General features: G+C 61.6%; 1 protein-coding gene across 4 annotated transcripts; it reads left to right on the top strand.

Moving 5' to 3' along the window:
* Positions 1-120: 120 nt before the first annotated feature.
* Necab2 (N-terminal EF-hand calcium binding protein 2) lies at positions 121-26,213 on the top strand. Of its 4 annotated transcripts, none has more exons than XM_047529688.1 (13): positions 121-412; positions 2,750-2,774; positions 7,414-7,522; positions 8,220-8,245; positions 8,387-8,484; positions 15,438-15,574; positions 17,728-17,846; positions 17,998-18,077; positions 20,452-20,484; positions 20,992-21,104; positions 24,005-24,082; positions 24,914-25,005; positions 25,707-26,213. In XM_047529688.1, exons 1-13 carry the CDS (start codon positions 191-193, stop codon positions 25,733-25,735), a joined length of 1,161 nt encoding a protein of 386 aa, XP_047385644.1. In that variant the 5' UTR covers positions 121-190; the 3' UTR covers positions 25,736-26,213. The 4 variants fall into 4 exon arrangements, with proteins under 4 accessions (XP_047385644.1, XP_047385643.1, XP_047385645.1 ...); XM_047529687.1 differs by having other exon boundaries at positions 20,431-20,484; positions 25,707-26,210; XM_047529689.1 differs by lacking the exons at positions 121-412; positions 2,750-2,774 and adding an exon at positions 3,461-3,519 and having other exon boundaries at positions 20,431-20,484; positions 25,707-26,208.
* Positions 26,214-27,921: the final 1,708 nt, after the last annotated feature.

Below are 27,921 nucleotides of genomic sequence, written 5' to 3'. Positions count from 1 at the left end.
GGGCACGTGGCTCGGGGTCCGGGCGGGGCGCCCCCGCCCGTCCCCCGGCGCCGGCCGTCCCCGCGGTGTCCGCGGCCGCGGGGCCGGCGGGAGGCGGGGCGGCGCGGGCGGGCGGCGCCGGGAGGGTCGCGCGGGGGCGGCGCGGCCGGGCGGGGGTCGGCGGGCTTCCGGGCGGCGGTGGCGCGGCGCGATGTGCGAGCGGGCGGCGCGCCTGTGCAGGGCCGGCGCGCACAGGCTGCTCCGGGAGCCGCCGCCGCAGGGCCGGGCGCTGGGCGGGCTGCTGCGCTGGGTGGGCGCCAGGATGGGCGAGCCCCGGGCGCCGCTGGCCCCCGACGCCCCCGTGGTCCCCGTCGCCCCCGTCGCGGACCCCGGCCCCGCCGCGCCGCGCGGGGGCACCGCCGTCATCCTGGACGTGAGTACGCGGGCCGGGACCCCCGGCGGGGCCCCAGCTGGGACGCGGAGCCCTTCCTCCCATCGGGGACCCGGAGGCACGGGGCCCCATCTCCCCGAGCAGAGACCCCTGCCACCCGCCTGGAAGCCGCGGCAGGACCCCCACCCCGCCCTCCACATCCCTGAGCGCGAGCCCCGCGCCTCCGCCTGGACCAGACGACCCCACTTCTGCGTCTCCCTCCACTTCCCGGCATCTGGGCTGGACCCTTGAACCCCCTGCGTCCGGCCACCGCCCCCTAGTTCTGACCCAGGCAAACCATCCCTATTTAAACCGGGGACGCCCCGGCTGCCTGCCGCCAGCCCCCGCTTCTCCCCCCGGATTCCCAGCCCGAGCGATACTTTTCTGAGACCCCCACGCCCCGGCTCTCGCCCTCTTCCTTGCTCTGGACCCTGAGTCTCCTGTTCTGGGCCACAGAGACTCTTCACCCCTGCCCAGCCACCGGGAAAGCCAAGCCCCCGCTGTCTTCTCCACAGAGCCAGAACCACCGCCCACCCCCGGAGCCGGGACCCCTCTGGCTCCGCGCCTGCTCGACTCTGAGCCTCACTGGCCTTTCCATCCCCACCACCCTCCCCTACCAAGAGCTCCATCTCACCCCTCCTAGCTGCCCACCCGCCCAGACCATCCACAGAAGCCCACCTCACTCTCCCAGTCAGGTGGGGGAGGCTCGGGGCAGCAGGCCTCGCCCCCTTAAAGAAGCTGGCAGCAACAGAGGGGTTGGGGGGAGGGCGCAGGCCCCAGGGGGATCCTGTGCAGCTAGGGGGTGCCTCTGCGTGTGTCATGGGCTTCTGTGATGGTTGTGGGTGTTTCGGTATGAATGTGTGCACATATGTGTTCCACGCATCCCTGCAAGTAGGGGGCCTGGGTTTCCTGTCTCCCCCTTCTCTTATCCCAGAACCCATAGGTGGGTCTCACAGGAGGGCTGGACTGCGCCGGGGTTCTGGGGCCTTGGGCGTGAATTCCCGCTGCGCACACACACTCACAGCAGGGCACACAGCTGCACTCTCCGGACACTGGCCCAGCTCAAGCTCAAAGTCCTGGGCAGAGGCTGCAGCAGCGCCTCCCCCTGCAGAGAAGCCTTGCCCAGCCAGCTTCGGCCTCCTGGCCTCCTCTTGCTGGCCCGTGTGGGCTCGGGGCTTGGGTTTCCTCATCTGTGAAGCAGGGCAGGAGCCAGGGAGGTACTCGTGCCCACTCCGGGGACGCCTCACCTCTGTGCCATGCCAATCCTCTGTGCCGTGCCAGTCCCAGGCCAGGCCCGCCTCAAGGAACCCAAGGAACCCAGGAGCAGTGGCACGGGTGCCCAGCCTGGGTCTCTGGGGAGCCTGGCTGGTCTGCGAGCTGCTCGGCAGGCAAGGAGGGAGGCGGAGAGGCCTCGAGTGTGCCTCAGGCTGACCCCACGCGGAGGCCTGTGAGAGCCAGGACACTCCTGCCCTGTCACCTGCAGGGGCGCAGGGCGGGGAAGGGCATCTGTCCTTCACCCCAGGGTGGGATGAGGGTAGATGGCCAGAGGGGGTGGTGACTGGCTCACTGGGCCTGGTCAGACCCCCCTGGGAGGGAGCGGCTAAAAGAAGCCAGTTCATTGGGTGGGGTGCCCCCCCACCCTGGGATCCTTCTCGGACTTCATTGTGCTGGCGAATTAGCCCCCTGGGGCTGGCCAGAGTGCACATTCTGACTCGGTGGATCCAGGTGGGCGGACATCCTACCTCCAACAGACCCCAGGCAGCTGCCTGGCCCTGGAACCTCGCTCTGGGGGCTGCCGGGGCCAGCCACTGCCTTGGTCCTGCGCTCACAGTGCCCAGGCCTTGAGGCCTGTGGAGGGCCTGGTCTCCGAGTTCAGGCCAGGTGGTGGCTGCCCGCAGCTGGTTTTCTGAGGGCTTGGCCTCCTGCCTTCACCCACTCCCCTGCCCAGACAATGAAGCCGTCCTGCCCTTGGCTGGTGTCCCCGCCAGACCTGGAGGACACCTCCTCAGACTTAACCCAGCCTCCCTGGAGAAACCCTAGGGTTCGGGATGGAGTGTGGGGTAAAGCTGGCAGCCCTGCGGGACCCTGCTGAGTGAGCACCAGGCAGCGGGTGAGCGGTGGGGACCGTGGCTGGACACACCTGCAGGGATGTGTGGGCGTGCGAGTGCAGGGACGTCCGTCTGCCAGCAGGCTGTGGGCAGGCTGGAGGCAGAGGGGGAGGGGTGGCCGCCTGCAGCGTCCTCCCCGCCTGGGCCCCACCCGGGTCTCCTCCTCAGGTCGAGTGAGGGGAGCGCCTGCCCCTGGCCAGCTCAGGGCTGACTCCACCTCTCTTCTCTGCAGATTTTCCGACGTGCGGACAAAAATGGTGAGTGACCTCGTGGGCCGTCCACTGAGTGAGGACCAGGCTCTCTGTCCTGATGCTTCTTGGGGACGGGATAAGGGGTAGGAGACAGACAGCCTTCACCCTAGCCGTTAAGAGCACAAGATGCTGAAGTCAGAAGGCCACGTCCTGGCCCTGCTCTGGGCCTTGGTTTCCCCGCCGGCGAACGGGCATCCCAGTCGTTGCTGCATACTCGGGTGCCCTGAGGGTCCCGAGCACTGGGTCAGCGATGCGGAGAACACTTGCTGTGCTTCTGCTGGCCCAGAAACCACCCTCTAAGGGAAGCCCAGCCTCATTCCAGGCCCTTCACAGCTGGGCGCGTCCTCCCAGCCACCCAGTGGCGGCAACAGCCCTGATCTGTTGGTGCCTGATGACCCCGAGAGGTTAGGTGGCTTGCCCCAGGGTCACCCAGCAGCTGAAGGAAGTCGGAGCTGCTCTCGGACCCGCAGCCCTCTCAGGCAGAGTGAGCAGCACACTGCTGTGGCCCTCCGCGCCTGACTTTTGGGCGCGCCTCCACCAGGAAGGAGGAAGGCAGGGGTTTGGCACTAGGCGGGGTAGGAGACCCAGGGCTGCCCCCTGGGGAGGGGGCCTCGCGGACGGCCTGCGCCTCACCGAGAACATGAAGCCACCGTGGGGCTTGAAGCATCCCTGTGACTTCTCGCCAGCCTTCCGCTTACCCCTCCGTACGTCCAGGCGATGACACCTACCCTGGGCTTTGGGGAAGAGCCAGGTAGGAGCTCCTCTGGGCAACGGACATTTTCAAAGAGAACAAGGGAGCTCAATGTTCCTTCATCGAGCACCAGGTCCGAGCTGGGGGAGGGATAGGAGGCAGGGCCCTGTCGCCCAGCCCAGGGCTGCTCCCACCCCAGCACCTCCTCACCCCAGCAGTCTCCATCGACTGCCCCCGGCTGATGGGGGTTGGAGGGCAGGCACAGAGGTCCTGGTGGGCCGGTGTCAGGAGGTCCTCTGCCTGACCCCGTCCCTAGGGGTGAGGTGATCTCAGAGTGAAGGGCGTCAGCCGTGATTCCCTGGAGCAGAGGGAGAGCAAGTGGGGGATTAAGTGGTGCTCCGGAAATGGCTGCCGCAGGGCCTGCCGCGAGCTGAGGAGGCCCGTGTCCGGCTGAGGGTCCCTGGAGTGCGTCTCCGTGCACGGTGCATGGGCCTGGGGCTGCAGGGTCACTGCCCTGTGCTGGCCCAGCTCCTCCTGCAGGCTGGGAGGTCTTTGCGGGTAGGGATTTGGGCTCGTCCCCTGCCGTGGGGCCACCTCCAGCACAGCAGGGCCTGGGTAAACTGTAGGCTCCATAAGGGACTGCTTTCTCCGTAGAGGAAGGCTGCCTGGCTCTGTGATGCCCTGGTGTGCGACCTTCGTGCGTGCGCGGCGAGCGTGGCCACAGGTCCACACACCTGCCCAGGCCAGTGTGAGCCTCTGACTGTGCCGTTTGCCCGGGGTTTGTGTGGGGGCGTGCCCTTCCACACTGCCGGAAGTGTTGCCAGCCCCTGCTCACGGCTGCAGGGACCCTCAGTGTCGTTCCTGCAGCCTCCACGGAGGCCAAGCCCACTCCTCCTCCCTGAATCCCACCTCTTCCCCATGGCTGCCCTGTGGCCGTGAAGGGTCAACTCAGGGTCTCTGAGGGCTTGTAGGCAGAGTGGAGCTCCAGGCTTGGCTCATAAGAAAGCTCCTGCCAAACCCAGCTGGGCATTGAGTGCCTCAGAGAAGGGCCGCCATGGGCATGGCGTGTCAGCAGCCACTTGCTGGCGCCCTGGGTGCCCTCGGAACCTGGCCCCCTGGGGGGTTGCTGGCAGTCCCTGAACGCCTGCCGTGCGTCAGGACTTCTTGGATCAACGACTCCCCTTTCCCAGATGACGAAGCAAGGTGTGGAGCAGGCAGATGTGTTCAGGTGGGCGGGTGTGGGTTGGGGGCTCTGACTCAACGCTGGAGGTTAAAAACAAGGTATGGGTGCAGGAGCGGGGCAGCCAGGGAATGGGTGTGCACGTGGCGCAGGCGTGGATGGTAGAGAGGGCAGCTGGCACACAGCCCGTGTGCCGCTCCAGGCATCCATGGAAGGACTGGCAGGATGCCAGGGGTGGGCGGTAAGCGTGTGATGTCCACCCAGGCTGCAGATCCGAAAGGCATAGCCCTGGGAAATTATAGCAGCAAGGACCTGAGGGCTGGCCGTCATGGGGGCACCCAGGACAGAGTCCAGCTTGGCCAAGGCAGGCAGGGCAGCTGGTCCCCAGGAGAAGACTGGAGTGAAGGGTCTGAAGGGCAGCCTGGGATATAAACCCAGAAAGGTGTCCTCTGAAGGCTGGCGGGGAGCTGAGGCCAGGCTCCCTCTCCCTCCAGGGACAAGGACACCAACAGGCTCTTGAGGTTTGAAAGGCCACTGCCACAGGCCAAGGTCGTGCTAATTAGCACAGACACCTGCAGAAGGCCCTACTCAGCATCAGCGGAGGCGGCAGTGCTGGGCCTGCGTGGCTTGGCTAATTGGACCAGAGGCCTGGGTGGAGGCTGTTTTCGCCTCATTAACTGATACGGGTTCATTAGGCCTGTGGTTGGCGTTCAAGGTAAATGTCAGCTGAGAAGACTTTGTGATCAGGGGAATGGCAGGGCGCTGCCTGTTCTCCCACCGAGGTGCTGGGACAAACAGGAAGAGGGGAGGCTGGTGCTGGACCCCCGCTGCTGTGCCTGGTGGTGCTCAGACCTGGCGGGTCAGCCACAGCACACGTCCAGGCCCGGCCTCAGCTTCCTCCCCGTGCACAGCAACAGCTTGCTGTCCCTCACGAGGGAGAGGGGGGACACTGTGCCAGCAGCCACCGGGAGCTGGGTAGGTGAGGGATCTTGCTGCAAGACCCTGGCCTGGGTTGGACTGAGGGTCTGGACTCAAGCTGTAGCTGCAGGGCCTGGCCTTGTCCCCAACTGCCCTGTACCTCCGTTTATCCCGATAAAGTGGGGCACCCGTGCCAGGGGTGCAGAGCCTGGGGCAGTGGGGACATGGAAGGGGTGCCGGGCCAGGACGCTGCAGCCCTACAGGACACCTGGACAGGCTCCCAAGCACTAAGAGCCTGACGGGCTTCCTGCGTCTCAGCTGACTGGATTTCTCACGGTTGGCTTCTGGGGTCTTTTGTGTACGGGGCTTGTCCGGGCTGGTTCCTGGGGCCTCGTGTGTGGAAGTTACATGCGCTTTCTTCCTCTCTGACACCAAGGCTTGAACTGGGTGTCCGGGGATGTGGGATGAGGTCCCCACACATGTGCTCATGTCTCCCTTGCTCAGCTACGAGGCCATAGGGAAACGTGGGGGAGCCACAGAGAGGCCCAAGGTGCCCCTGAGCGTGCTGAGCCCCGCAGCGGCCCTGGGAGCAGACAGAAGCACGGGGGGCTTTAAGCTTTAAGAGTGGTTTCCATTCTGAGCCCAAGTAGATCTGCCGTATGTGACTGGGCAGGTCGTGCCCTGCACAGGGGCCCTCAGCTGAGAGCACAGAGGCCACAGGTCCAGACGGCACTCCACCCTGACACTGGGCTTCATCTCTCAGCAGAGGGAGGGGCGTCTCTGATCGTGTGCGGGTGCTGGGCGGCTTGCAGGGATCCTCGCCTTAAGCAGCTGACTGATTGCAGGCGCACGGGCGGTACCGTAAGGGTCTGTGTCCTCTGGCCTTCTGCCTGTCCTGTGCTGCCTCTCACAGATTCCCATGAAGTGGGGCATGTGTGGGACCAGCAGGTCTGCCCAGTGGAAGGAGCGGGGTGGACACTCGATATCAGAGTCCCTGGTGTCCCCTTAGCTGCCGCCTCAGTGGCCCGGGCTGACCTGATCCCATGAGTGAGCTCTTCCAGACGGGCCCGTGGTGTCCCCCACAGATAGGCGCACCCAGCGACTGCAAGCGGAGGGGAAGAGGGTGAGATGAGGGGCAGGTGCGTGAGGCAGGTGCCCATGACCCTCTTCTAGGGCCTCGCCGCTCCCCACCCGGAGCCACAGCTCCGGCCAGTTGCAGGTGGAGCGGCGCTGGGCTCGGCCGGGCCGGGCACCTCCTTCCCTACTGGTCTGGCATCTTGAAGGGTGCGTTCGTGGCCAAAGAGGACCTGTGCTGACCACCATCAGGCCTCTCTGGCCACCATGTGGAGGGGCTGGGTCCCTCTTCAGAGTCAGGCCTGAGGGCCGAGTCCACATCACCATGGAGACCGTCGGGAAGCTGTAGAGTGTGGCGTTTGTCGGGCTACGGGCTCGGGCGCCACCTGATCTTTGGTGTTCTGCTGGGCAGCTTGCTGAGATGGGCAGAGGCGCAAATGAGGCCGCCTGGCCGGGCAGACCCTGCTCCTAATGCTGTTTCCTCGTGAGCCCCAGCAAACTAGCCGTTGTGGCGTTTGTTGGTTTGGGGATTGGGAGGCACGAGTCTGTCGGTCTGTGCATTAGCTGGGGAGCCTGATTCTCCGAACTGGACGCTGCTGATTAACTGGGAACCAGATGGGTGGGGGGCTGATCTCCAGCGGAGCTTCCCGGCCAGGCTGGGGCCAGCGCAGCGGGCGTGGTCACCCAGACCGGAGCTCCCTGGCCACGGTGGAGCGGCCTGTGCGCTGGGTCTGGCCAGCTCTCTGTGGACGCCAGCTGTGTTGCTGTCTTGCCCCTCGCAGATGACGGGAAGCTGTCCTTGGAGGAGTTCCGGCTCTTCTTTGCGGACGGCGTCTTGGCCGAGGAGGAGCTGGAGGGCCTCTTCCGCACCATCGACGCGGACAGCACCAAGTGAGCCCGAGCGCCCGAGAGCCGCGCTTCCTTCTCCTCAGGAGCGAACCTCCGTTTCCCAGCCCCCATCAGGCAGGGGCCCACAGACCCCCAGACTTGCTCCTCCAACAGTCAGATCCACGTGGCTGTCACTGCCCGGGATGGTGTGGGGAGTGGACAGGTTGTTCTGCATGGGCTACTGTCACAAAATTGGTCTTCTCTGAGCAACCTGGCCCAGCAGGGCGAGGCCCTCAGTCTTGCCCAGTACGCGGGGATGGTGAGAGTGGGAGTTGACCGTGACGTCCTCAGTTCTGACCCCACCTGAGCCGCAGCCTCCTGCTTTCTCCCCGGCACGGACGTGGTGTTGAGCCGCTTGCCTCAACAGGGATCCCATCCAGCTCCAGCCTCGGCCCCGCTGCTACCCCTGCGGCTAACTGAACCCTCTCCAGTCTGCCCATGACGCTGGAGTGTGGCCAGGACACCTGGGCGGGGCCCCATCGGAAGTCGGCCTGTGAAGGTCCCTCCATTCCCGCCCCGCCTCAGGGCCACCGTCACCTGTGGTCTTCAAGATGAGGACAGGCAGGCAGATGGCCCCACTGCTGCCCACTCCCTTCTGAAGGATGCAGAGGGCGCGAGGGCATGGCGTGTGGTTCATGTGGGGCAGGCTGCACGTGGGGGGCAAGGACGGGCCGCTGACTCTCTCTCTCCCTCTCCCCAGCCACGTGGACACCAAGGAGCTGTGTGGTAGGTGCCTGGCCATGCAGTACCCCAGAGGGGGTGCGGGGAGGGCCGGGGAGGGCCCAGAGGAGGGCGAGGCAGGCTTGGGGGGCCTGGTGTGACGGGCAGAATCCCATGTGACCCCTGACCTTTGCCCTCCCCATCCAGATTACTTTGTGGACCACATGGGAGACTATGAGGACGTCTTGGCCTCCCTGGAGACATTGAATCACTCTGTGCTGAAGGCCATGGGCTACACCAAGAAGGTCAGTGGGCGTGGCCGTGCCCTGCAGGTCCAGGGCCTGGTGCTTTTTTGGTTCCAGGTTTTCCTGAGTGTCATTGCCCAGGTACCTGGTTGTGTGGTGACAAGTGCCAGGGTCGGGCTTTGCTGGGGCTCCTGGAGGGAGCTCAGATAAACTGTGGAGTGAGCAGAGCAGCTTGGTGAACGGTCCTGTCCAGGCAGGATCTGGTTTGCAGTGTGAGGCCCCTTCTCACAGTCACGCTGGCCCAGGACGGGCAGCAGCTGTGACACCATCCTCCCGAGGGTCCTTGGGCAGGTGCCATGCCTGGCAGGCTCATGCCTTCCATAGCAGGCTTATGAGACCGGAAGGTGCCTTGGGGTTCTTGCACCTGAACGTGACCCCAGACCCCAATGGGGCCTCGTACGAGAGGACTGGAGAGGCAGGGAGGCTCACGCCCAGCTGTGGAATGTGGGGCGCTGGGAGAGGCGTCTGCAAAGCGAGGGCTCTGCCCACAGTCCTGCCGCCTCTTGTCCACCCTGGAGGACGGGGACAGGGCAGTGGAGCCTGGCTGCAGGCTGGGTGCCACGTACCTTCTCTGGGTCCTCTGTGCCTCCTCCGTTGCAGCCCTGACAGTCACGGGCAGCCTGTGCCCCGTCTCCACGCCCTCTGGGCAGCCTGCGAGGACACAGACTGCTTCCTTCTCTGCATCCACAGGGAAGAGGCACAGAAAGTGTCCCAAGGCCCTGCGGGAGGCTGGCCCTTACACAGAGCCCCACACTCAGTCTCCTTTGACCCTCAGTCGGCCCCTGTGGGTGACTGTCTCACCTCCCATTCCAGAGCTCTGGAAACAGGGTGCAAAAAGTGAACCCAACCAGGGTCACAGCCAGAGCCTCAGGCTGACGAGAGGGGAAACTGAGGCAGGGGCCTGGCAAGAGGTGGCATGCAAGATGGGCCCATGGGGCAGGAGGGCAGCCAAGGGCTGGTCAGCAGGGACAGGAGGCAACTGCTTGGGCACACAGTCCAGGCCCACCAAGAGGGAGCTGGAGGGGTCCCACAAGGGGACAGCTGGGGCTACAGCCCCCCAGAACTCAGGGCCAAGCTGCCTGCTGGCTGAGGCCGGGAGCTGGACTGACAAAGTCCAGCACACCTGGCTGGAGGGCCCGAGCCAATTGCTTCCCTTTCTGAGCCTCAGTCTCCATCTGTGAAATGGGAACCTCCGTCTTCTTGCCCTGGAGAGGACTGTGTGACAGCCGCTTAGCACAGGGCCTGCACAGAGCAGCGTGATCGGCAGTTTTCATCATTAGGCACCTGTTGTATGTACGCCCCGGCGTAGGTGAAGGCCCCATCGGAATGTTGCTCGGTGCTGCCTGGTCACTGGGCACACATTCAGACCCCTCCTGGCCTACCCAGAGCCTGCGCTGGTCCGCTGTGCCGCTTCTGCCCTAGCCTGGCACTGCTTTGAGACCTGCCCTTCTAAAGCGTATTTTAAGACTGTCGTAGAATGACTTCCTGTTCGCGTCCGTCTTTAGAGCATCTTCTGTCCTGAAGCGCGATGAGGGCCCTGGTCAGCAGGGACTCTGGGCCAGCTGCAGATGGCCCTGGTGAGGCTGCCACGGGCAGCAGGGGCCCTCTGTGGCCCCTCTCTCCTCATCTGGGCATGGGTTGGTCCCTGGTCAGGCCCCCAGGCTGGGGCTGCAGGCCCCCATCCAGGAAAGGGGTTTAATGTCCCTGGTGAGCGCAGACCAGCCTGGGCGGTCCCCTGGAGCCGTGCACCGTGGTGGGGGCTGCTCTCCATGGCCTTGGGGTGGTGCCCCCATGGCCTTGGGGTGGTGCCCAGGTCCTTGAGGTCCTCGAGGTGGTGGCTGCCATTTCTCCGTGCAGCCCATGGGTGGCTCTCTTCCCTCGTGTCCGCTGGCTACGGCCGACCGTGTGCGTTCAGGCACCCTCGTCACCAGCACCACTTGCAGGTCGCGCTGCCGCCTGGCACCCCGGTGCGTGGTGTTCCCTGGATTCTAAGGTGCGCGCTGACGCCCCAGCCGCCCTGTGCTCGGATGTTCAATCCTTGCTCTAGGATTTTTCCACTAATTAGGATATTAATACCAGCTCTTATTTTAGCAGCCTCTCCAGCCTGCTGAAGAGCCACGCCTGCCCTCCCTTTGTTAAACGCTGTCCTAGGAGGGTGGCGAGCTTCCTCAGATGCCACTGTGCTGGTTTGTTTTTTTAATGATCAAACGGTTTTGCTCCAGCTATGGATGGGTGGATTCTATTTTTGGACTCTCATATTGAACAGTCTGTAGCTCCCTGTGGTAAAGCCTCAGCGGAACTTTTTCCTCGGTCACTTTGCCGGGTCCTCGTCCCTGACCAAGTGTTCCCTCTCTCTGGGAGCAGAGACCGTGATGGTCTCGGGTGCCTTACAAGGGGCTTCTGAGCGTCTTCTGTGCATGAGTCAGCTTCCCGAGCACGGGATCATTTTTCTGTTCAAAAATAGAATTCATCTGTGCTCCTGGGCTCAGGTGCCAGCAGGGGAGGGCGTGTTTTAATAGGTACTTTAAGGCCGACCTTGTTTTTGTTAAATTTTTTAAAAACTTTTTATGTTCATTTTAGTATATTTTTAAACAACTGCCAAGGATGTGTTTGGTTTTAATGATCAGTTACATGTGGTATGGTCTACTGACTGTTTTTTAAAAATCTCAAACACTGTTCAACACAAAACAGGTGCAGAATAAGAACAATAAAACATCTACTGTTACTGCTCAGGTCTTATTTTAAATTTGATCCCACTTCCTACATTTTAAAATCTTGTATTTGACAGAGTCATACCTGATTGAACTAATGGTTTCTAACAACCAACCCATCACTTTTATTTAAGTTTCAAGGTATGTTTTCGAATGTGTGTGTAGTTGTTACAGTTTCCTTCCCTGTTCCTGGGGTTTGCGGTTGTGGCTGGTGTGGTTTTTCCCCTTCATTTGTGAAACAGAATGCTTACACGCTTTTTAATAATAGTTGGACCTTTGAATGACATATGTGCAGCCACAATGGATTTTCATGTGTCTTATTTTCAGTCCCACTGTTCTCTGAATAGTCTGCTATGTTCCTGTTCATTTTTCTTCTTACTGTGATAAAACCAAGTGGACCAGTAAGTTTTTCCTCTATTTTGTGATGTATGGAGGTAAATTCATCACATCATATTTTATCTGTTTTTATAACCATCTTGGAAAACATGGATACTCCTTGCAGAATACCAAATTTGAAAAGAGTCTCCTTTCTTCGTTAAGAAATATATACTGTTAAAAAAAAAAAAACTATATACTGTTACAAGATATTTTCTACAAATATTAAAACATACACATCAAAGATTTTTTGTAATTCATGAATTAATGGGAAAACCAGTAAGATGTCAGAACTCACTCCTTTAGGGTCCAAAGAACACCTGTTTGTGTGTGTGTGTGTGTGTGTGTGCGCGCGCAAGTGTGTGTGCACACACGCAGCTGGAAGTTCTGCAGTGAATTGTGGACAGTGCCAAATGGGTGGATCGCCGTCAGTTGCACTGAATCCGCCAGCGTGTCTGGGAGAGCGAGATCCGTGTTATTCCGGGTTTTCTGCATCCGGGGTGGTAAAAGCAACGCCACAACAGGATCACTCTCAGGTGGTCTCAAAAAGTGTCCTAGGCAAGACACACAGGGATCTTTGTGCCTGTTTCAGAGGCTTGCAGGGTGAGGTCCTTCGCATCCCTGCCCACCGTGGCCTACCTTGTCCTTCCTGTGGGACGTGGAGAGCTCGCTCCTCACTGACCTGTCCTCTTGTGATCTGTGTTCCTGAAGTGTTCCCTTTCTACATCCTTAGCCGTGAGGTTTGATGCGCACAGACTGCGTTATATGTTTGCTCTGTCATTGGTGGGTATTCGATCTGTAGACTTTAGGACGTGTGTGTGACCGTCCTAGATCACCCCCACCCCAGCACCCCACCCCCGTGAACACTGTAGTTTTTTTTACCTTTTCGTGCCTTTTTTTCCATGCGCATTTCTTTGATTTTTTTTTTATTTCATTCTGTTAGAAAATTTTATTTTCTGCTTCTTACCTGATATTTTAGCAGTCCCCCCATGTCACTGAAAATGTTCAGAGCATGCCTTTAAATATTCCTGTTTGGACTGACTTATTCTTCCTCGACTGTTGGACACACTCGGTTATTTCCAAGTTTTTGCTGTGGTGCGTCCCTGAAGCTGGTGTCCTGGACATGCGAGTGTGTCCGCCTGTTGCTCTGTGGAGTGTAGACCATCAGAGGCAAGGCGTCCTGATCAGTCTGAGGCTCCTAACACGTCCCACAGCTGCACAAGTTCCCACCAGTGGGATCTAACTGGCGTGTCCTGGGCGGCCGAGTGCCTCCTCATCTGCGTCACACTTCCTCATTGTCCACGGTGATGTTGATCAAAAGTGGCCACAGAGGGCTGGGGAGATAGCTCAGTTGGTAAGTGCTTGCCTTGCAAGCACAAGGCCCTGGGTTCAATCCCCAGCACCGCAAAAAAAAAAAAAAAAAAAAAAAAAAAAAAAAAAAAAGTGGCCACAGAAGCTCTGCACAGCTCTTTGTAGACCCTGCATACCCTGGGGACCCTGCACTGCATGTTCATGCTGGGCTGCGGCCACATGGCCTCTGGCCAGCACTCTGCTCTGGCTGCTGTTGTGAGCACTCAGTCTCCCATGTTTTACTCTTCCTCGTCTCTCTCCTTCTTTCTCTTGATGGACTGCTGTTTATTGATTGGGACTTAGAAGTTAAAAATCCTCATCGTCATTTTACTAGTGGCATTTTTATTACGCTGGACACCCTTAATCGCATTTTTTATACTTGGCTAATACAAAATGCTTCGTGTTCCTTTTGGGACTGAAGGAATTTTTGAGATTTGGGGCCATTTTTTCCGTGGTTTACCGACTTGATGCAGGGCCACCGAAGTTAGACGGTTGGAGGTTAGCGTTCTCTACTCCGGGACCCTGTGACCTGCGGGTTGATCTGAGTGGTCACAGGTTCTCTGGTCACAACTTCCCTGTGCAGGGCTTCAAGCCTCCACAGCTCTTGAGCATTCTTTGCCAGGAAGATGCTCATCTGGTGACCATTTCAGAGATGTGCAGATTTCTAAGTGTCCCCGTTGTCCTGCAGGTGAGTGACGTGTCGGCTGGGCGTGGGGTTGCTAGTCCTCGTTCTCCCCCTGGAATCCGCAGCGCTGCTCTCTTGGCTGAGGCCTCAGCTGTGGTGGAGAAGAAATCTGGAAGGCTTCATCTGCTCCCCCTCGAGGGCCCACCTGCACTCCTTGGCATTCACAGACCCGCCCACTTGTCCTCATCCCCAGCCTGGGCGCTTTGAACACATGGCAGCTGGTTTCCGGCTGCACCCCTCCAGCAGCCTTCTCCTTGGTGGTCCATATTTTTCTACCAAGTTAAGTCTTCTTGTTCATTTGTCTGGAGTCTGTTGCCCACTGGATGGTGTGTGGCTCCAGCTGTCCGCTAGGGAGGATAATCGGTCACTGCAGTGTGCCAGGCTGCTGATCCCTCTCCCCTGGGGCCTGGCCCCACAGCCCTGGCCAGTGTTGGGACGGGACGTTCTAGTCTGTGCCCTACCCGCCTGCGCCCTGCTCCCGCCCCGCCTCTGCCTCACCCCTCAGCCTCTGTCTCTCAGCTGCGTTTCCCATTGTTCAATTATTGCTAATTAATTCCCAGTCAGAGTGATGGATGGTTTAATTTGCTTTCCTTGAGAGCCCTGTTCTCCCTTGCTTCCCTGCCAGGAACTGGGCAGGATTCCAAGGTGCCGGAGCGGGTGGCCCGGGAAGGCAGGACCTCGGGGGCTGGGAGAACGCGGGTTTGAGCAGCATCGTTGCTGTCTTCTCATTCTCGAGGGCTTGGATGAGCCGAGTCTTCCTCCACCTACTGTGGAGACTTTTGCAGCCAAAGGAATCTCAGGGCTGAGAAAAGTCAGCGCTGGGGACTCAGGACAGGGGAGAGATTCTGCCCCACGCCATGGAGCCAGCTTGCAGCAAGCCCTCGCCGTCCTCCCTCCCACTCCTCTGAGCACTGAGCCTCAGCCTCTTTCTTTGGGGCTCCACTTTAACCCTCTGGCTGCATTTGAGTCTCTTCGTCATTTCTCCGTAGCAACATGAAACTCCAGAGCCCAAAGAATTCTCCTTGGAGGAGGAAGGAGGGAACCAAGTTTATGACAGGTTCTTCCCTGATGCTCTATCTGCTTTAGCAACTTCAGCACCACATGAATCATTGCTGGAGCCACTGCCCCCACCAGCACCAGCAATACCATGGTCATTTCCACCACCACCACCATCACTACCACCCCATCATTACCATCACCACCATCACCACCACCACCACCACCACCATCACCATCACAATCACCACCATCATCACCATCTTCATGACCATCACCAGCACCATCACTACCACCCCATCATTACCATCACCACCATCACCATCACCACCACCTTCACCACCATCACCATCACAATCACCACCACCATCACCATCTTCATGACCATCACCAGCACCATCACAACCACCCCATCATTACCATCACCACCATCACCATCACCATCACCATCACCACCACCACCACCATCACCACCACCCGCCTTATCATACCAGCTGTTTATTATTTACTGTGTGACGGGTACTGTACTGAGCATTTTTCTATAGAAATGTTGTCATTGAAACCTCATTACAACTCATAAGAGAGTACAGTGACCCTGTTATGCTCCAATAGGCCACAGCACTGGTAAGTGGTAGAACCAGGGTTCAGACCTTGGTCTCTGAACTCGTGCCTTGTCTTGGATACTATATAGCCTCCAAGATGCAGGAGGCTGTGGAGTCTCCCCTTTCCTCTGCAAAGCAAGGACACTCACCCCAGGTGTCTCCCAACTCCTGTGCCAGACCCCATATCCACATTCTGTCCCAGCCCCTTCCAGGTCCCTTCCATTCCCTCTGCAGGTGTACGAGGGCGGGAGCAACGTAGACCAGTTTGTGACCCGCTTCCTCCTGAAGGAGACAGCCAATCAGATCCAGTCGCTGCTTAGCTCTGTGGAGAGTGCGGTAGAGGCCATCGAAGAGCAGACCAGCCAGATCCGGTGCGTGGATGGGACCCTGCAGGGTCACCTGGGGTGTGCCGTGCACAGGCCAGCCTGCTGCGTTGGGCAGGGGGCTCCTCTGCATCCCCTAGCAGCAGCATGGGGGTGACTATATACCCAACTTCTCAGTCACTGTGAGGAGCGATGAGGCGGGATGCCCCGGGAAGCACGCCTGGTGTGCGCTCGCCCAGGGCCAGTGCAGGGAGGGTAAGGTGCCATTGAGACCCCTCAGGCTTGCGACCTCCCGTGGCACTCACTGTTGGTGCAGAATACCCTGTTGTCTGGCCCATTCTCTATGGTTACAAGTGCCACATGGCGTAGAGGGAGTAGCTGACACAAGCACCTGCCTGTGTGAGTCCCAGGCCCTTACCTCCTCGCCCGCAGAGGGACTGGCCATCTGAAGATGGGGTAGAAGCAAACCCAAGCTCTCTTGGGAGGACTGGAGGAGACGTGAAGGTGGAATGATTTTCTCAGTGTCCCTCAGTGTTCAGTGAGGACTTGTTCCTGCCCTGGGTGGCACCGGGAAGCACCCGGGGTCCCCTCATGGTGCCGTGTTGAGGCCGCATGCCCAGATCCTGGAGATGGGTGCTTTCTTCCTTCACTCAGCTGCGCCAGCCCGGGGACACAAGCCCACCTGTGTGCTGCCCCGAGTTGAGGCAAACCCTTCTGCCCAGTTCTGCCCAGAGCAGCTGACATGCCAGTGCAGAGCGGAAACAATCTGCACGGGTAACAGCAGCTGCCAGGGGCTGGTGCCCCTCTCCAGTGAGCCTCTGGCACAGGGCAGCCAGGACGTGGGTGGGGTTTGGAGGTGCCTCCCAGCTGGCATGGAGCTGGTCCCAAACAGATGTGATCGTGAAGGCTGCTGACTGTCCTGAGCTCCTGGACACCCAAGGACAGATTCCCAGGCACGGGACACTGCCGCTGGTGACGGTGCCCTGACTGAGGCGGAGCTCTGTGTCTGTAGTCAGCCGTGATTCTGAGAGCCACAGTCACCACTCTGGAAGATGACACCTGGATTTCCCGTGTCTTGTTTTCACTCTTGATCAAAACCTACCGTTTTCACCGGGCCGTGGCACAGGGTTTTCTGAGTGATCTTCCCGGCTGGCCCCAGCCCTGGGTCCCAGGGGCCATCCTGTTTCCCCACCCCAGGCAGCCCCCCAGGATGTTGTGTTCCAGCACAGCCCCACGGCTGTGGGTTCAGATCCCCAGCGGGGCCTCCCACTCAGCCCTTCGAGGTGCAAGGGATGCAGTCTGCTGCTGCTTTGAGGAGATGCCTTGATTGACACCTCGAAGCCTGCGGCCTTTTCTCTCCCTCGGGGGGTCGAGTCTGCCCCATCACGTGGGAGAGCCTGGCTGAGCTCTCAGGGTTCACAGGAGACACTCCAGAATGCCCAAGGCAGCCACGCTCGCCATGGGGTGTCAGCCTGCAGTCGGGTGCAGCCGAGTGAGCGTGCACTTTGCATTCCTGGGGTCTGTTTCCAGCACCCCTTTGCACATGAGGATTTAGGTGTTCCTCAGGCATTTTTCAAAGTCCCTGCTGCATGTGGGGACAGTGCCTGGTGATCTGTGTGCAGTGCCAGGTGGGCCCCATGTCTGTGCGTGGGGGAGGGGTACAGGGACAGGAGAGGGCCTGACTGCGGTCAGGATCATGGCTCTGTCCTTTGGCACCCCACTCTCAATGTCTTTTAGGACTCCCTTTCTGGGGGGGTCTTCCTAGTGCAAACCCGGGTCCCCCACACCAGAGGGCACAAACCCCTGACGTGTAGTGAGGCAGGGAGAGGGACTTGGTATCTGCCGAATCTGGGCCCAGCAGGTGCCTGTGGAAGCCCTGAGCTGCTGGGCACGAGGTGGGCATCTGCCTCAGCCTTGCCAGGGTTGTGCCTGATTCCTCGGGAGTCCTGGAGCGCCGCCAAGCTTCAGCCCTGGCTCCACCCTGGCTAGCTGCATGGACTTAGTTGCATGGACTTGGCCGCATCAACTGCTGTGTGGGCGTTGTGTCCTCCTCTTTGCCCATTCCAAGGGAATGGGGGTCCACAGGGTGCACGCCGTACACTGCAGCCACAGCCAGTGCTTAATAAGTGCCCACTGAAGCTGCGAGATGTGTCCAGGGTCCTTCAACTGTCGTCATTGTCTGTTTCCCACTTATACTACAGACAGAACCACAGCAAACCTGGCCACAGTGGCACGGGCACCTGGTATGGAAGCCCCTCTCCTCTCCACGCTCCCAACCACAAGCTCATGGCCACGGAGCCAGGGAAGAGCCTGCCATCTGGTGAGAGAGCCAAGTCCCTGGGGTGGGAGGGACCTGCCCCAGCAGCCTCAGGAATTCTGAGTGCCCAGATGGGGCCTGGGGAGGCTGGCTGCCCCACTACCCCTTAGGCCTGGCCCTGCTCACCACCAAGGTCTGTGCTTCTCTTTCTCAGCCACCGGGGACCCGAAGGAGGAGGGTCTGGAAGCCCAGATCAGCCGGCTGGCAGACCTGATTGGGAGGCTGGAGAACAAGGTGATCCCCAGCCCCACCTCTGCCTGACACCTGCTTTCTCCCCAGTGCCCCCCCCCACACACACACACACAGAGCAGTTAGCTTCCAGTTCAGGTCAGAAGTCAGGGATGCAGAGGAATCAGGGAGCTTTGAAAAGGTAGGGCATGGGGGTGAAGAACAGGATTAAGGGTGAACCCAGGCCTTTGAGGGGTGGGCAGGCACCCGAGGAGCATAGTGGCCAGTGGGGTTCTGTGCTGCCCGGGGACGTTGCTGCAAAGAGGACTTTGCTCTGATGCTCTGATGTAGCTGTGGCTGGAGCAAGTGGAGCCACACAGAGCACCCTGGTGTGTGAGATCCAGGACAGATTAGCCCCAGGGACTGGCCGGTGTAGGACATGGACTGAGCATGCATGGCACACCCTCAGGTGGCGGGGAGTGGCACAGCCTTTGCAGGGTCACGTTTGCAGGGCATGGTTTGTGATCAGTGGGGTCCCTCCTGTGACCATTTGGAGGAAGACAAAACACTGTGCCCTGGGGCACCAGTGGGCTCAGGGATCAGTCGGGTGGCACTGCATTCTGCTGTGCCACTCCCTGGGATGCTGTTAGGTGAGATGAAACCGTGTCTTAATGACTCTGACCTCAGAACTGGGCTGCTAGTTAGCATTTACTATTAGCAGTGTCAGCGATTAGAGATCCTGTTACCACATCCTTCTACCTGGATGTGCCTTGCTGGTATCTCAGCGCTCTAGGATTGAGATGCCATTTCTTCTACTTTTCTGTATTTGTTCATGTCTTTTGCAAAGGACACGAGTACTTTGGTGGGTTTGGGGTTTTGGAGGGATTCACAGGAGCAGAAACAAAAGGGCTCCCCACCGGAGGGAGGCAGAGCTGGAGGGAGGAGGCTGGCGTCCCCTGCAGGGCTGAGGCCGAAGCGGGGATCCCGCCCCCTCAGAGCGGGCTGCCGGGGTGGGAGCGGCTCAGGGACCCTGGGCCCGTTGTCATAACAACGCGGCTGGGGCCTCTGGAGGGAGGCTCTTTGAAGCTTATTTTTAGCGCTCGGTCGCCCTAACAACCCGGCTGGCTGGTAACCATGGAGTACCTGGGCGTCCAGGAGATGGGGCGGGCCCTCCTCCCCTCCCCGTCTCTGGTTGGCCCAGGCCGTGAGCAGGAGCCAATCCGGGCTCGACTCCGGGCCCCGCCCCCGCGGGCCTACCTGAGCTGGCTCTCGGCCCCGCCCGCCAGGGAGGATGGAGGCTGTGGGAGGCAGAATTGGGCGGAAGCCAAAGGGAGGCCCCGAGGCCCCTGCCCTTCAGGAACGCACACGCGTGGTTGTAAACCCAGAACAGGTTTGTCCCTGCTGGGCACTCCTCCACCACTTAGCACTCTCTGAGCGCATGTGCTGGAGAAGTCAGAGCTGTCCCGGACCAAACGTGTCATTCATGAAACGGCAAACGTGCAGAGACCCCATCATTCAGACGTTAAGAATTGCAAAATGGTGATTGTGCAGGTCCCACTGCCTGCCTGGGGCCAGCTGCCTCACTTAACAACAGATGCGCTTCCTCCATGTCCTCGTGTGTGTGTGTGTGGGTGTGTGTGTGCGCGCGCGCGCGCGGGCGCACAGTTCTGTCACTGGCGTCTGTTCTCACGGAGGAGGGACAGGGATAGCCAGGTGCAGCCGGCACTGGGATGCCCAGGCTAGAGGAACTGTGGTTCTTGTGCCAGGTGGAGAAAGACAGAGAAGCTTTGAACCTGCTTCTGGGACCTTCAGTGCCCTGGTTGAGCATCAGGCACGGGTGAGGACAGGGCTCACTAGCTGCTCGCCTGGAGCCTACCGTGCGCAGCACCTGCCTGGGGAGTCTGGGAAGGATGTCTTCAGGAACCTTGGTTTAGGACTGTTGGAGGGTCACCCCACACAGACCAGTAGGCTCATGAGGCCGCAGAGGTTAAGCCTGGGGTGACTTGTACGTTAGGAATCCCAGGGCTCCGGTCAGCAGTTGCGTCCCTCTCAAAGAAAGAGTGTCCAGGTTCAGGCCTCCTCCACCCAGTGCTGCCTGTCCTGAGACCTCCTGGCAAACACTGGAGCGGCCAGCCTGCCCTCCAGCAGCGCTCAGCTCGGCTTGGTCCCTGCGCACCTCTGCCACTTCCTGTGGTGGTCCTCCAGCCCTGCTCCAGGGGCCTCTGAGGCAGCTCTGCGCATGGAGGACAAGCAGCCCTGTCCTGCAAGGCCTAGCCCAGGAGTGCCCGCCAGCCTCTGGGATGTTGGGCAGAGGGGCCGCCGCCCTGTGCTGCCCCCAGTGCTCCAGGGTCACCGCGGGGGTAGAGGCCTCCCTGGCGGAGGTGGCCTTTTGGGCATCCTGAGTGCTTCATGGTTTCAGACGCTCTGGTTTGACCTGCAGCAGCGCCTGTCGGATGAAGAAGGCAGCAACATGGTGAGGCCCTTCCCCGGAGCCCCCGGAGCCCCTCCCTGTCACCCCATGCCGGCCTGAGCCAGGACGCCCGGGATCCCAGGGTCCATGTCATCTCCCTCGTCTGGGACTAACCTGGGCAGTGCAGTCCTTGCACTTGGCTTCAGGGCCCCCTCTGGGACCCTCCCCAGGGGCAAGCTCTGAGGTCAGGACTGTGATCGAGGAGTGTGGCCATGAGCCAGGTGGCAGGCAGACAGGAGGCAGCCTCCAGCAGAAGCAGACCTCTGCTGGGGATCCCCTGCCCTGGCGCCTTCCTCAACCGCGCGCGAACACCCTTGCCTGAGGACTGCCGTGTGCACTGGCTGCTCATTCCTGGGCCAGTTTGCACACGTGTGAATGAAAGCGGGGAGGGGCTGTTTGGACTCAGCCGTGCTGTTACCTCTCGGGGAGGGGAGGGCTGGGCTGGGGGGGGCCTGGTAGGGAGCCCAGGGGAGGCAGCAAGGCCCGGGCTCATCTCCTCTGTCCTGGCAGCACCTGCAGCTCGTCCGGCAGGAGATGGCCGTGTGCCCCGAGCAGCTGAGCGAGTTCCTGGACTCCCTGCGACAGTACTTGCGGGGCACCGCTGGAGTAGGGAGCTGCTTCCAGTGAGTGAGCCTGGTGTGGCCTGGGCTGGGCAGCGGCAGGGAGCCCTGCCTGGTGCAGAGGGAGGGGCAGCACAGAGGTAGCAGATGACTTCGCTCCTGCGTCTGTAAGGGCGGCTGCTGGCAGTCACCAGAGGGCGTCCAAGCAGGTCCAGGAGAGGGGGACCTCAGTGCAGGACGACGGGGTCCTGGTCATAGAAAAGACCTCCACGCTGTGTGCAAGGCACAAGCAGGTTTATTCGAAAAAGCAAGGCACGCGCTTTCGTGGGAGGGGCAGGCTGGGGTCTGAGGCTGTCCCTTAGAGGAAGCCATGTTGGGGCGTGGGGAGTGGCAGGGTGACGTTAGCTGGTGATCACCCGACGGTTTGTGGTGGACTGACTGGCTGTTCCCAGGATGTTGCCGACTCTCCATTTTCTGGTGCACAGTGTTTGGGGTGCGCCTGCGTCTTCGTCCCTTGCAGGTTTCTTGAGAGGTGGCCTCTGCCTTTGCTTCGTCTGTGCTGAAGGTGGATTGCACCTTCTATAAGCGAGCGAATTTCCAGTAACAGATTGTGAGTGAGGATTTATGGGTTCCCAGAAACTTGGGAGCAACAGGCCTGGGGAGCTGGCTGGGGAGGGGAGGCCTTCAGCGTGAGGCTGGCCTCCCTTTCCTTCCCTCTCCTGTTCTGTGTCCTCGCCCTGCCGCAGTGGGCCCCGCTCCCTGGCTCGCTGGGAGCGTGTGGCTTGAGGGGCAGGACGGGCTGAGGCCAGGCTGGCGACCCTCAGCGCTCAGCTGAGTTGCTGCCGTTCATAAGCCCCAGGCCTGGTGTGTGGCCCAAGCTCTATCAGTAACTGAGGAGGGAGGCAGAGGGAGGGGAGGCCAGAGGGAAGTTCCTCCCTCATCCCCGCAGTGTGCAGTGGAGCCTTCCAGGAGGGGCCTCCAGGATGGGCGCTGGCCACAGCCAGCTGCATCCAGATGCTGGTAGCCCCACCCGCTTGTCCCTGCCCTGCCATCCTGGCCTGTGCTGCTCCTGAGCTGGCAGCTGTGGCCACCTCTGGGGGCTGTGGCAGCACTGTGTCCTTGCTGCTGGTGTCCAGATCTGTTGGCATGTGGCCCGGGCTCTCCTGTTCCATCTCCACACCAGCCCTCAGGCCCGCCCATCAGCCCTGCCTGTCATCTGCTTGGACTCCGTTCCCAGGGGCTGTCCCTGCCCCGAGCTTCTGTCCACTTGCCCTCGTGTCCTGAGGGTCTGCTGCAGCCAGGCAAGTGGCTGTTCTGGCTGATGGGCTTTTCTTGGTGGGAGAAGAGAAGACAAAGTTGATGGGGGTTGGCAACCCAGACAGTGGGGACAAGGAGGCAGCTCCAAGCCAGGGCCCCGGAAGGCAGGTACAGAGGCCGGCGACCCGCTCCTGTGCCCTGTCCAGTGAGGAAGCTCTGGTGCAGCGGGACAGGGCAGTGAGGGGCAGCAGAACCCACTTCTGCCAGCACAGTGGGCCCCGTGGAGACATGGAGGCAGGAACTGACTCAGTCCCTCTCTGCCCTGTGAAGCGGGCTGGGTGTGGCAGGTAGTCACCCCCAGGGGCAGAACGAATAGGACTTGCTGACTGGGTGGGGGCAGGTGGGAGGAGGCGCAGCAGGCGCCAAGCTCCTCTGGCTTCCGAGATCCTGCGGAGGTGGGGTCTCCCCTGAGCAGGAGCAGGAGCAGGTGGGAGGACTTGGGTGCCTTGGTGATGGGCTCCCACAGAGGCGTCTGCCTACCTATGTGGAGGGCCTGGTGCGGGGGTGGCCCCAGAGCCTTGTGCGCGCCAGGCAAGTGCTCTTGCAGGTGGTCTTCAAAGCCATTCACCACAGGAGGACCCTGGTCCCTCCAGGTGTGTCCCTGACCCTGTGCCCTTGGGGCCCCTTGACCTCCACTTTGGTCCCAGTCCCTCTGGAAGGCTGGGACTGTGGGTGCCTCCCTGGGCGCACACAGTAGGGCTTCCCCACCTGTTTGTGGAATGCCTCACTGTAGCTGGAGCCTGCTGGGTTCGCTCTTCCCACTGGCCAGAGGCATCGTCCCTCCAAACCACAAGTGAGTCAGGCTGACAGCCGCCCTCCACGCACCCACGTCTGTGGCGCTGTGGTAACCGCCCTCCGCGGAGCCCACCTGCTGGGGAAGATCTGCCCGTGGCAGGAGAGCCAGAGCCACGCTGCCTAGGCTGGCGCAGGGCCACAGGCTGGGTCTGGCTCTCGGGCAGCACCCCCGCCCCGTCCACTCATGGAGCTGGTGTCCCTGGCTCCACACGTCACTTTAGGCTGCAGCATAATGACCTAATGACACGGCCTGCCTCCCGGCCTCTCTCAGGGCCCACCCTGCCCTGCCTGTAACCCCCGGCAGACGTCCACCCTGACAGAAGGCCCCTCCTCCAGGGGGCTCGAGCTCACTGCTGCCCGATGTGTGAAAGGGGAGCAGCAGGGGAGGGGCTGGGGGACAAGATGGTCCCGATGCCATGAGCCTGAGGAGCCTTCCCTCCCCACCACTGGCCTCCTGCTCCCCACAGCCCTGCAGCCATGTAGGATCTGCCCCATTTGAACCAGAGGGTGACGGCCTAGGTCCCAAGGGGGTGTCCAGCCAGCCTGCAGGACGTTAGCCCAGGGCGAAGCTGCTCAGGGTGGGGCGCTGCAGAGGGCCCAGAGGCAGGTGTGAGCATGCGCAGTCCTGCAGCCTCCCGTAAGACTCCCTCGCCAGCACCGAGGAACCAAGGACTGGCCGCAGGCTGTCCTCCCTGGGCACATCCAGTCAGCTTGCTCAGAGTCTGGCTCTGTGGGCCTCTCGGAGCCTGTGGGATGGCAGTGGAGAGGAGGGTGGTGGTGGCCTTGCACGCGTGTGTGGGCTGCGGGGCCAGGGCGGTCCCCGCCACCACAGGCCCCTGCCTCTCCCCTAGCATCACCGCCGTGAGGTTGTTGGACGGCTTCACCTTCGTCATCTATGAGTTCTGGGAGACAGAGGAGGAGTGGAAGAGGTGGGTGCAGCCGTGTCCCTGTGTCGGGCTGGTGGGTGGGCTGGCTGGTTCCGTGGCCCAGGGGGACTTCGGAGGGGGCACGGGAGGAGCAGCACCCAGGTTCTCCCGACAAGAACACAGGCCCAGCCTGCACCCTGAACACGGTGGAGGCCACTCAGATGTGGAGAGCTGCCCCACACGTGTCCGACTCCTGAGTGCCCAGCGCCTGCTGCTCTTGGGCAGGCGGGCTCAGAGTCCCCCACGTCCCAGTACCTGGATCCCGCCCCTCCTCTGGGAAGCCCTCTGGCTCCCGTCAGCCCTCGTGCATCTCGCCCTGCTGAGGGCTGAGGCTCTCCTCCTTGGGCATCTCGTGGCATCCAGGGCCTGACTCAGAGAAGGTAGCTGTTTGGGCCCGGTCAGCTGCTCTGTCCCTGAGTCTGGCCACACACCCAGTGCTTGTCAGCAGGCGGTGGGGGGATGGGAGATGGGGGCTCCATCTACGGCTGTCACCTATACATCTGGGGCAACTTGCTGTCCTCCCTGGGAGGTGACTGGAGATCCAACTACAGTCCTGAGGACTCTGATTCGCCAGAGGCCACCCAGTCACTCCAGAACTGAGACCAGCAGGAAGGAGGGTGTGGGTGGCTCTGCACCCCTGGGATGAGCTGGGAGGTGGAAGCTCCTTGTTCCCAGGGCTGGCCTGGGGCCTCCGACCTCACTCTAGGGTGAACACCCGGGTGACACTGGCAGCTGGGCCGGTCTGCTCTGCCGCGAGCCTCGGAGCCCCAGGCCGGGTCCACCTGGCTCCGCTCCCGTGGCCCCTGACTCGCTTGCCCGCTCCCCCGGCCGCAGGCACCTGCAGAGCCCCATGTGCAAGGCATTCCGGCACGTCAAGGTGGACACGCTGCGCCAGCCTGAGGCCCTCTCCCGGATCTCGGTGCCAGGTAGCGGGGCAGGGACTGGCACCCGGGAGGGGTTCCCAGCTCCTGATTCCCAACAGAACAGGCTGTCTGGGCAGACCCAGGGCAGCCTGCTGGGTGGCGCCAGCCGAGGAGGCCCCAGTCCTCAGTGACTCTGCCCGAAGCAGCGTCCAGATGTGCACTCTTGACAGCCATGCTAGGCAGAAGGCTCAGGACAGCTCGAGAGGGAGAGGCACAGGCCCCAACAGCCACAGTACAAAGGGTCAGGCCAGGACTCAGCAGGCAAGGCTGGGCGCCAGAGGGCGCACCCAGCACACAGTGGGATACCCAAGAGACGCCCAGAAAGCGCACCCCACCCTGAGCGGGCCCCTCTGCAGATCCTGCCACGGCAGTGGGTGATCCCACCGAGACCAGCAAGCACCTCTGGCACACAGGATCCCAAAGCCGGGCTTCCCTGGCCCTGCTGCCAAGGCCCACCCACCACAGCCCCTCTCGTACCCCCGCTGCCCTCTTCAGCCCTGGCCCAGGGCGCTGGCACAGGATGAGTGAGCTTGTGCTCCAGGGCACTGCTGCTGCCCTGGGCGGGTGGTGAAGAGATGTCCCCGGGGGGCCACCTCACCTGCTCTCTTCCCCTGCCAGCCGCACCCTCTGCAGGACAGCAGGGGCGGGGCTGCTTGCTCCCGGCCTCTCTGACGTCTCTGACGTCTCTGCTGTCTCCGCCTTAGCCGCCTGGTGCACTGTGGGCCGAGACTGACCACCTCCGCGCCTGCACTGGCTGCCGCCACCCCTTCTCGTCGAGGACCCCCTTTTCTAGAAACTTTGGTACGCGCGCAGTCTTTTCAATATACTTCTCAACAAGAATGTATCTCCCTGTGGTTTGAAGTGAAAGCGGCCCCCGCCCGGGGCACCTCCCCGCCCCCGCCCAAGCTGGCAGAGCGCCTGTGCTCTGGGGTCCCATGGAGGCTCCTGGGGCTGGCGTCCCACCGTCCTTCCTGCCCCCAGTGGCCTCGCAGGCCCAGCCTGCTGCGGCTCGGCAGGCCGCGCCCCTCCACCTCGACATTCCCCTCCCCAGTAGGAGCCGTGACCCTGTAGTGCCCAACCTAGGCCTGGGACAAGCCCAGGAGTGGCAGCAGTGCCCCTGTATCAGCACCACCAAATAAACCCTCGCTGGGAACAGCGCGTGCTGTGTCTGCTTCCCCTTCCCATGAGTGACGGCGGGCCGGCCGGACAGCAAGGAGCCAGGACGGGCCCGGGCGCGCCCCAGGCCTTAACCGGGACTCCCGCCTCTGCGCCCGTTCGCAGCGTGGAGGCGGTGGCCCCTCTGCTCCTGCCTCTTGAGTTCAGGGTCCCAAGACCCCCTCAGTCCAGGAGCTCAGCAGAGGGGCTCCACGAAGCTGCTGGGGTCACTTACGGTTCGGGCAGCACAGGGACCAGCCGAACTAGCAGAGCAAGCCCAGGCAGTGGCTCCCCGGCCCTTCCAGGGACCCCACCTGAGTCACTTAGCACGGACACCAGGTGGCCCAGGTAAACAAAGACACAGCTGCAGGACACCCCAGGGCGCAGAGCTGGCCCCAGGAGGGCGGGTGGCTCGTCCTTGTCCGTCAGCTGTCCCCTGTGACCAGGGGAGTCCGGGAGCGGGGGCAGCAGGTGGCTGCCAGGAAGCAGACCCGCGAACACTCGGCCTACTCGCGCTCCTCGCTCCCATCCCCACGTGCCACCCCACGCCGCCCTCCTGGCAGTGCCCGTGCCCACCCCGTGCCCACCGTCCCACACCACCAGGCGGCAGGCGTGCAGGGAGAGCGCGGGGCTTAAGGCCTCTGCCGGGAGGCACGTCCTGGCACCGGCCTGGCCTGGCCTGCGGAGCCCGCGTCCCCTGCAGCTCCACGTAGGGGCTGCGCCCTCCTGGTCGGCAGCTCTGGGGAGCCACCTCGGTGCCCAGGCTCTTCAGGCACAACTGGGAGCCCTACCGAGCTGGGGACCCCGCGCCCCAGCACACACCCTGGGCTGCGCGAGCTGAGTGCTGCTGACACTGCCCCTGAGCGCTGAGCACCCCAGGCTTTGGAGCCCCCCATGGTTGGGGTGGGCAGGGCAGGGCTCTGAGGAGAACACATTTCAACCCTAAAAGGCATGAGAGCCCCACTTAATTGACTCTTCAGAGCCTCGCACAGGATCAAGCACTTAGCAGGCACCATCTTCCTCATGCTCACATGCCATCCTGGATGGGAAAACTAAGACACAGAGAGGGCGAGTAACTGGCCAGATGTCACAGAGCAAATCAATAGCTCAGGTTAGATTTTAACCCAGAGCCACCTACCCACAAACCTGTGTACAACTACGCACACTCCGTAGGGGGTTCAGAAGCTCCAGATTAACCCCTTAATGTCCGAATCGATCTCATCAAAAAGTTAAAGGCAGAATTACCACAAGACCCAGCAATTCTGCTTCTGGCTAGCCCTCTACCTGGAAGAACTGAACAAAAGGCATTCAAACAGGCACGCCGCAGCAGCGTCCACGGCAGCCAGGCACCGCAGCCACAGGCGGAAACGACTCTAGTGCTCATCGACCAGCAGGTGACAGGATGCGGTGCAGCACGCACGGGGCAGCTTGGCCAGCCGGCCCTGCAGAGCCAGACCCGCCAGCCATGGGGCAGGGACGTCCTGTGACTGCTGGTGGGTGAAGGTGGTCAGGCCAATGGCTGCACCGTCCTGGACACGTCCATGCTCCTCCCTGTCACCGTCCCCAAGCCCCGCGCAGCGGCCGCCTACATGCACTCCCAGCGCCCAGCTGCTGCGGCGCCTGGAGACCTGACAAGTGGGGTGGAGGGAGGACGGCACAGCAGCCAGCACAGCAGCCGGCACAGGGTGGACGAACTGGAGACCTGAGGGACACCAGAGCCTGCAAGCCCCGGGGGCGGGGCGGGCTGGCCGTGACCAGCACAGG

Source organism: Sciurus carolinensis, chromosome 16, assembly GCF_902686445.1.
Source record: "Sciurus carolinensis chromosome 16, mSciCar1.2, whole genome shotgun sequence".
NCBI classification, from domain to species: Eukaryota; Metazoa; Chordata; class Mammalia; order Rodentia; family Sciuridae; genus Sciurus; species Sciurus carolinensis.
The sequence above is the reverse complement of the archived record's forward strand: the minus strand, read 5'-3'. Positions and strand labels throughout refer to the sequence as shown.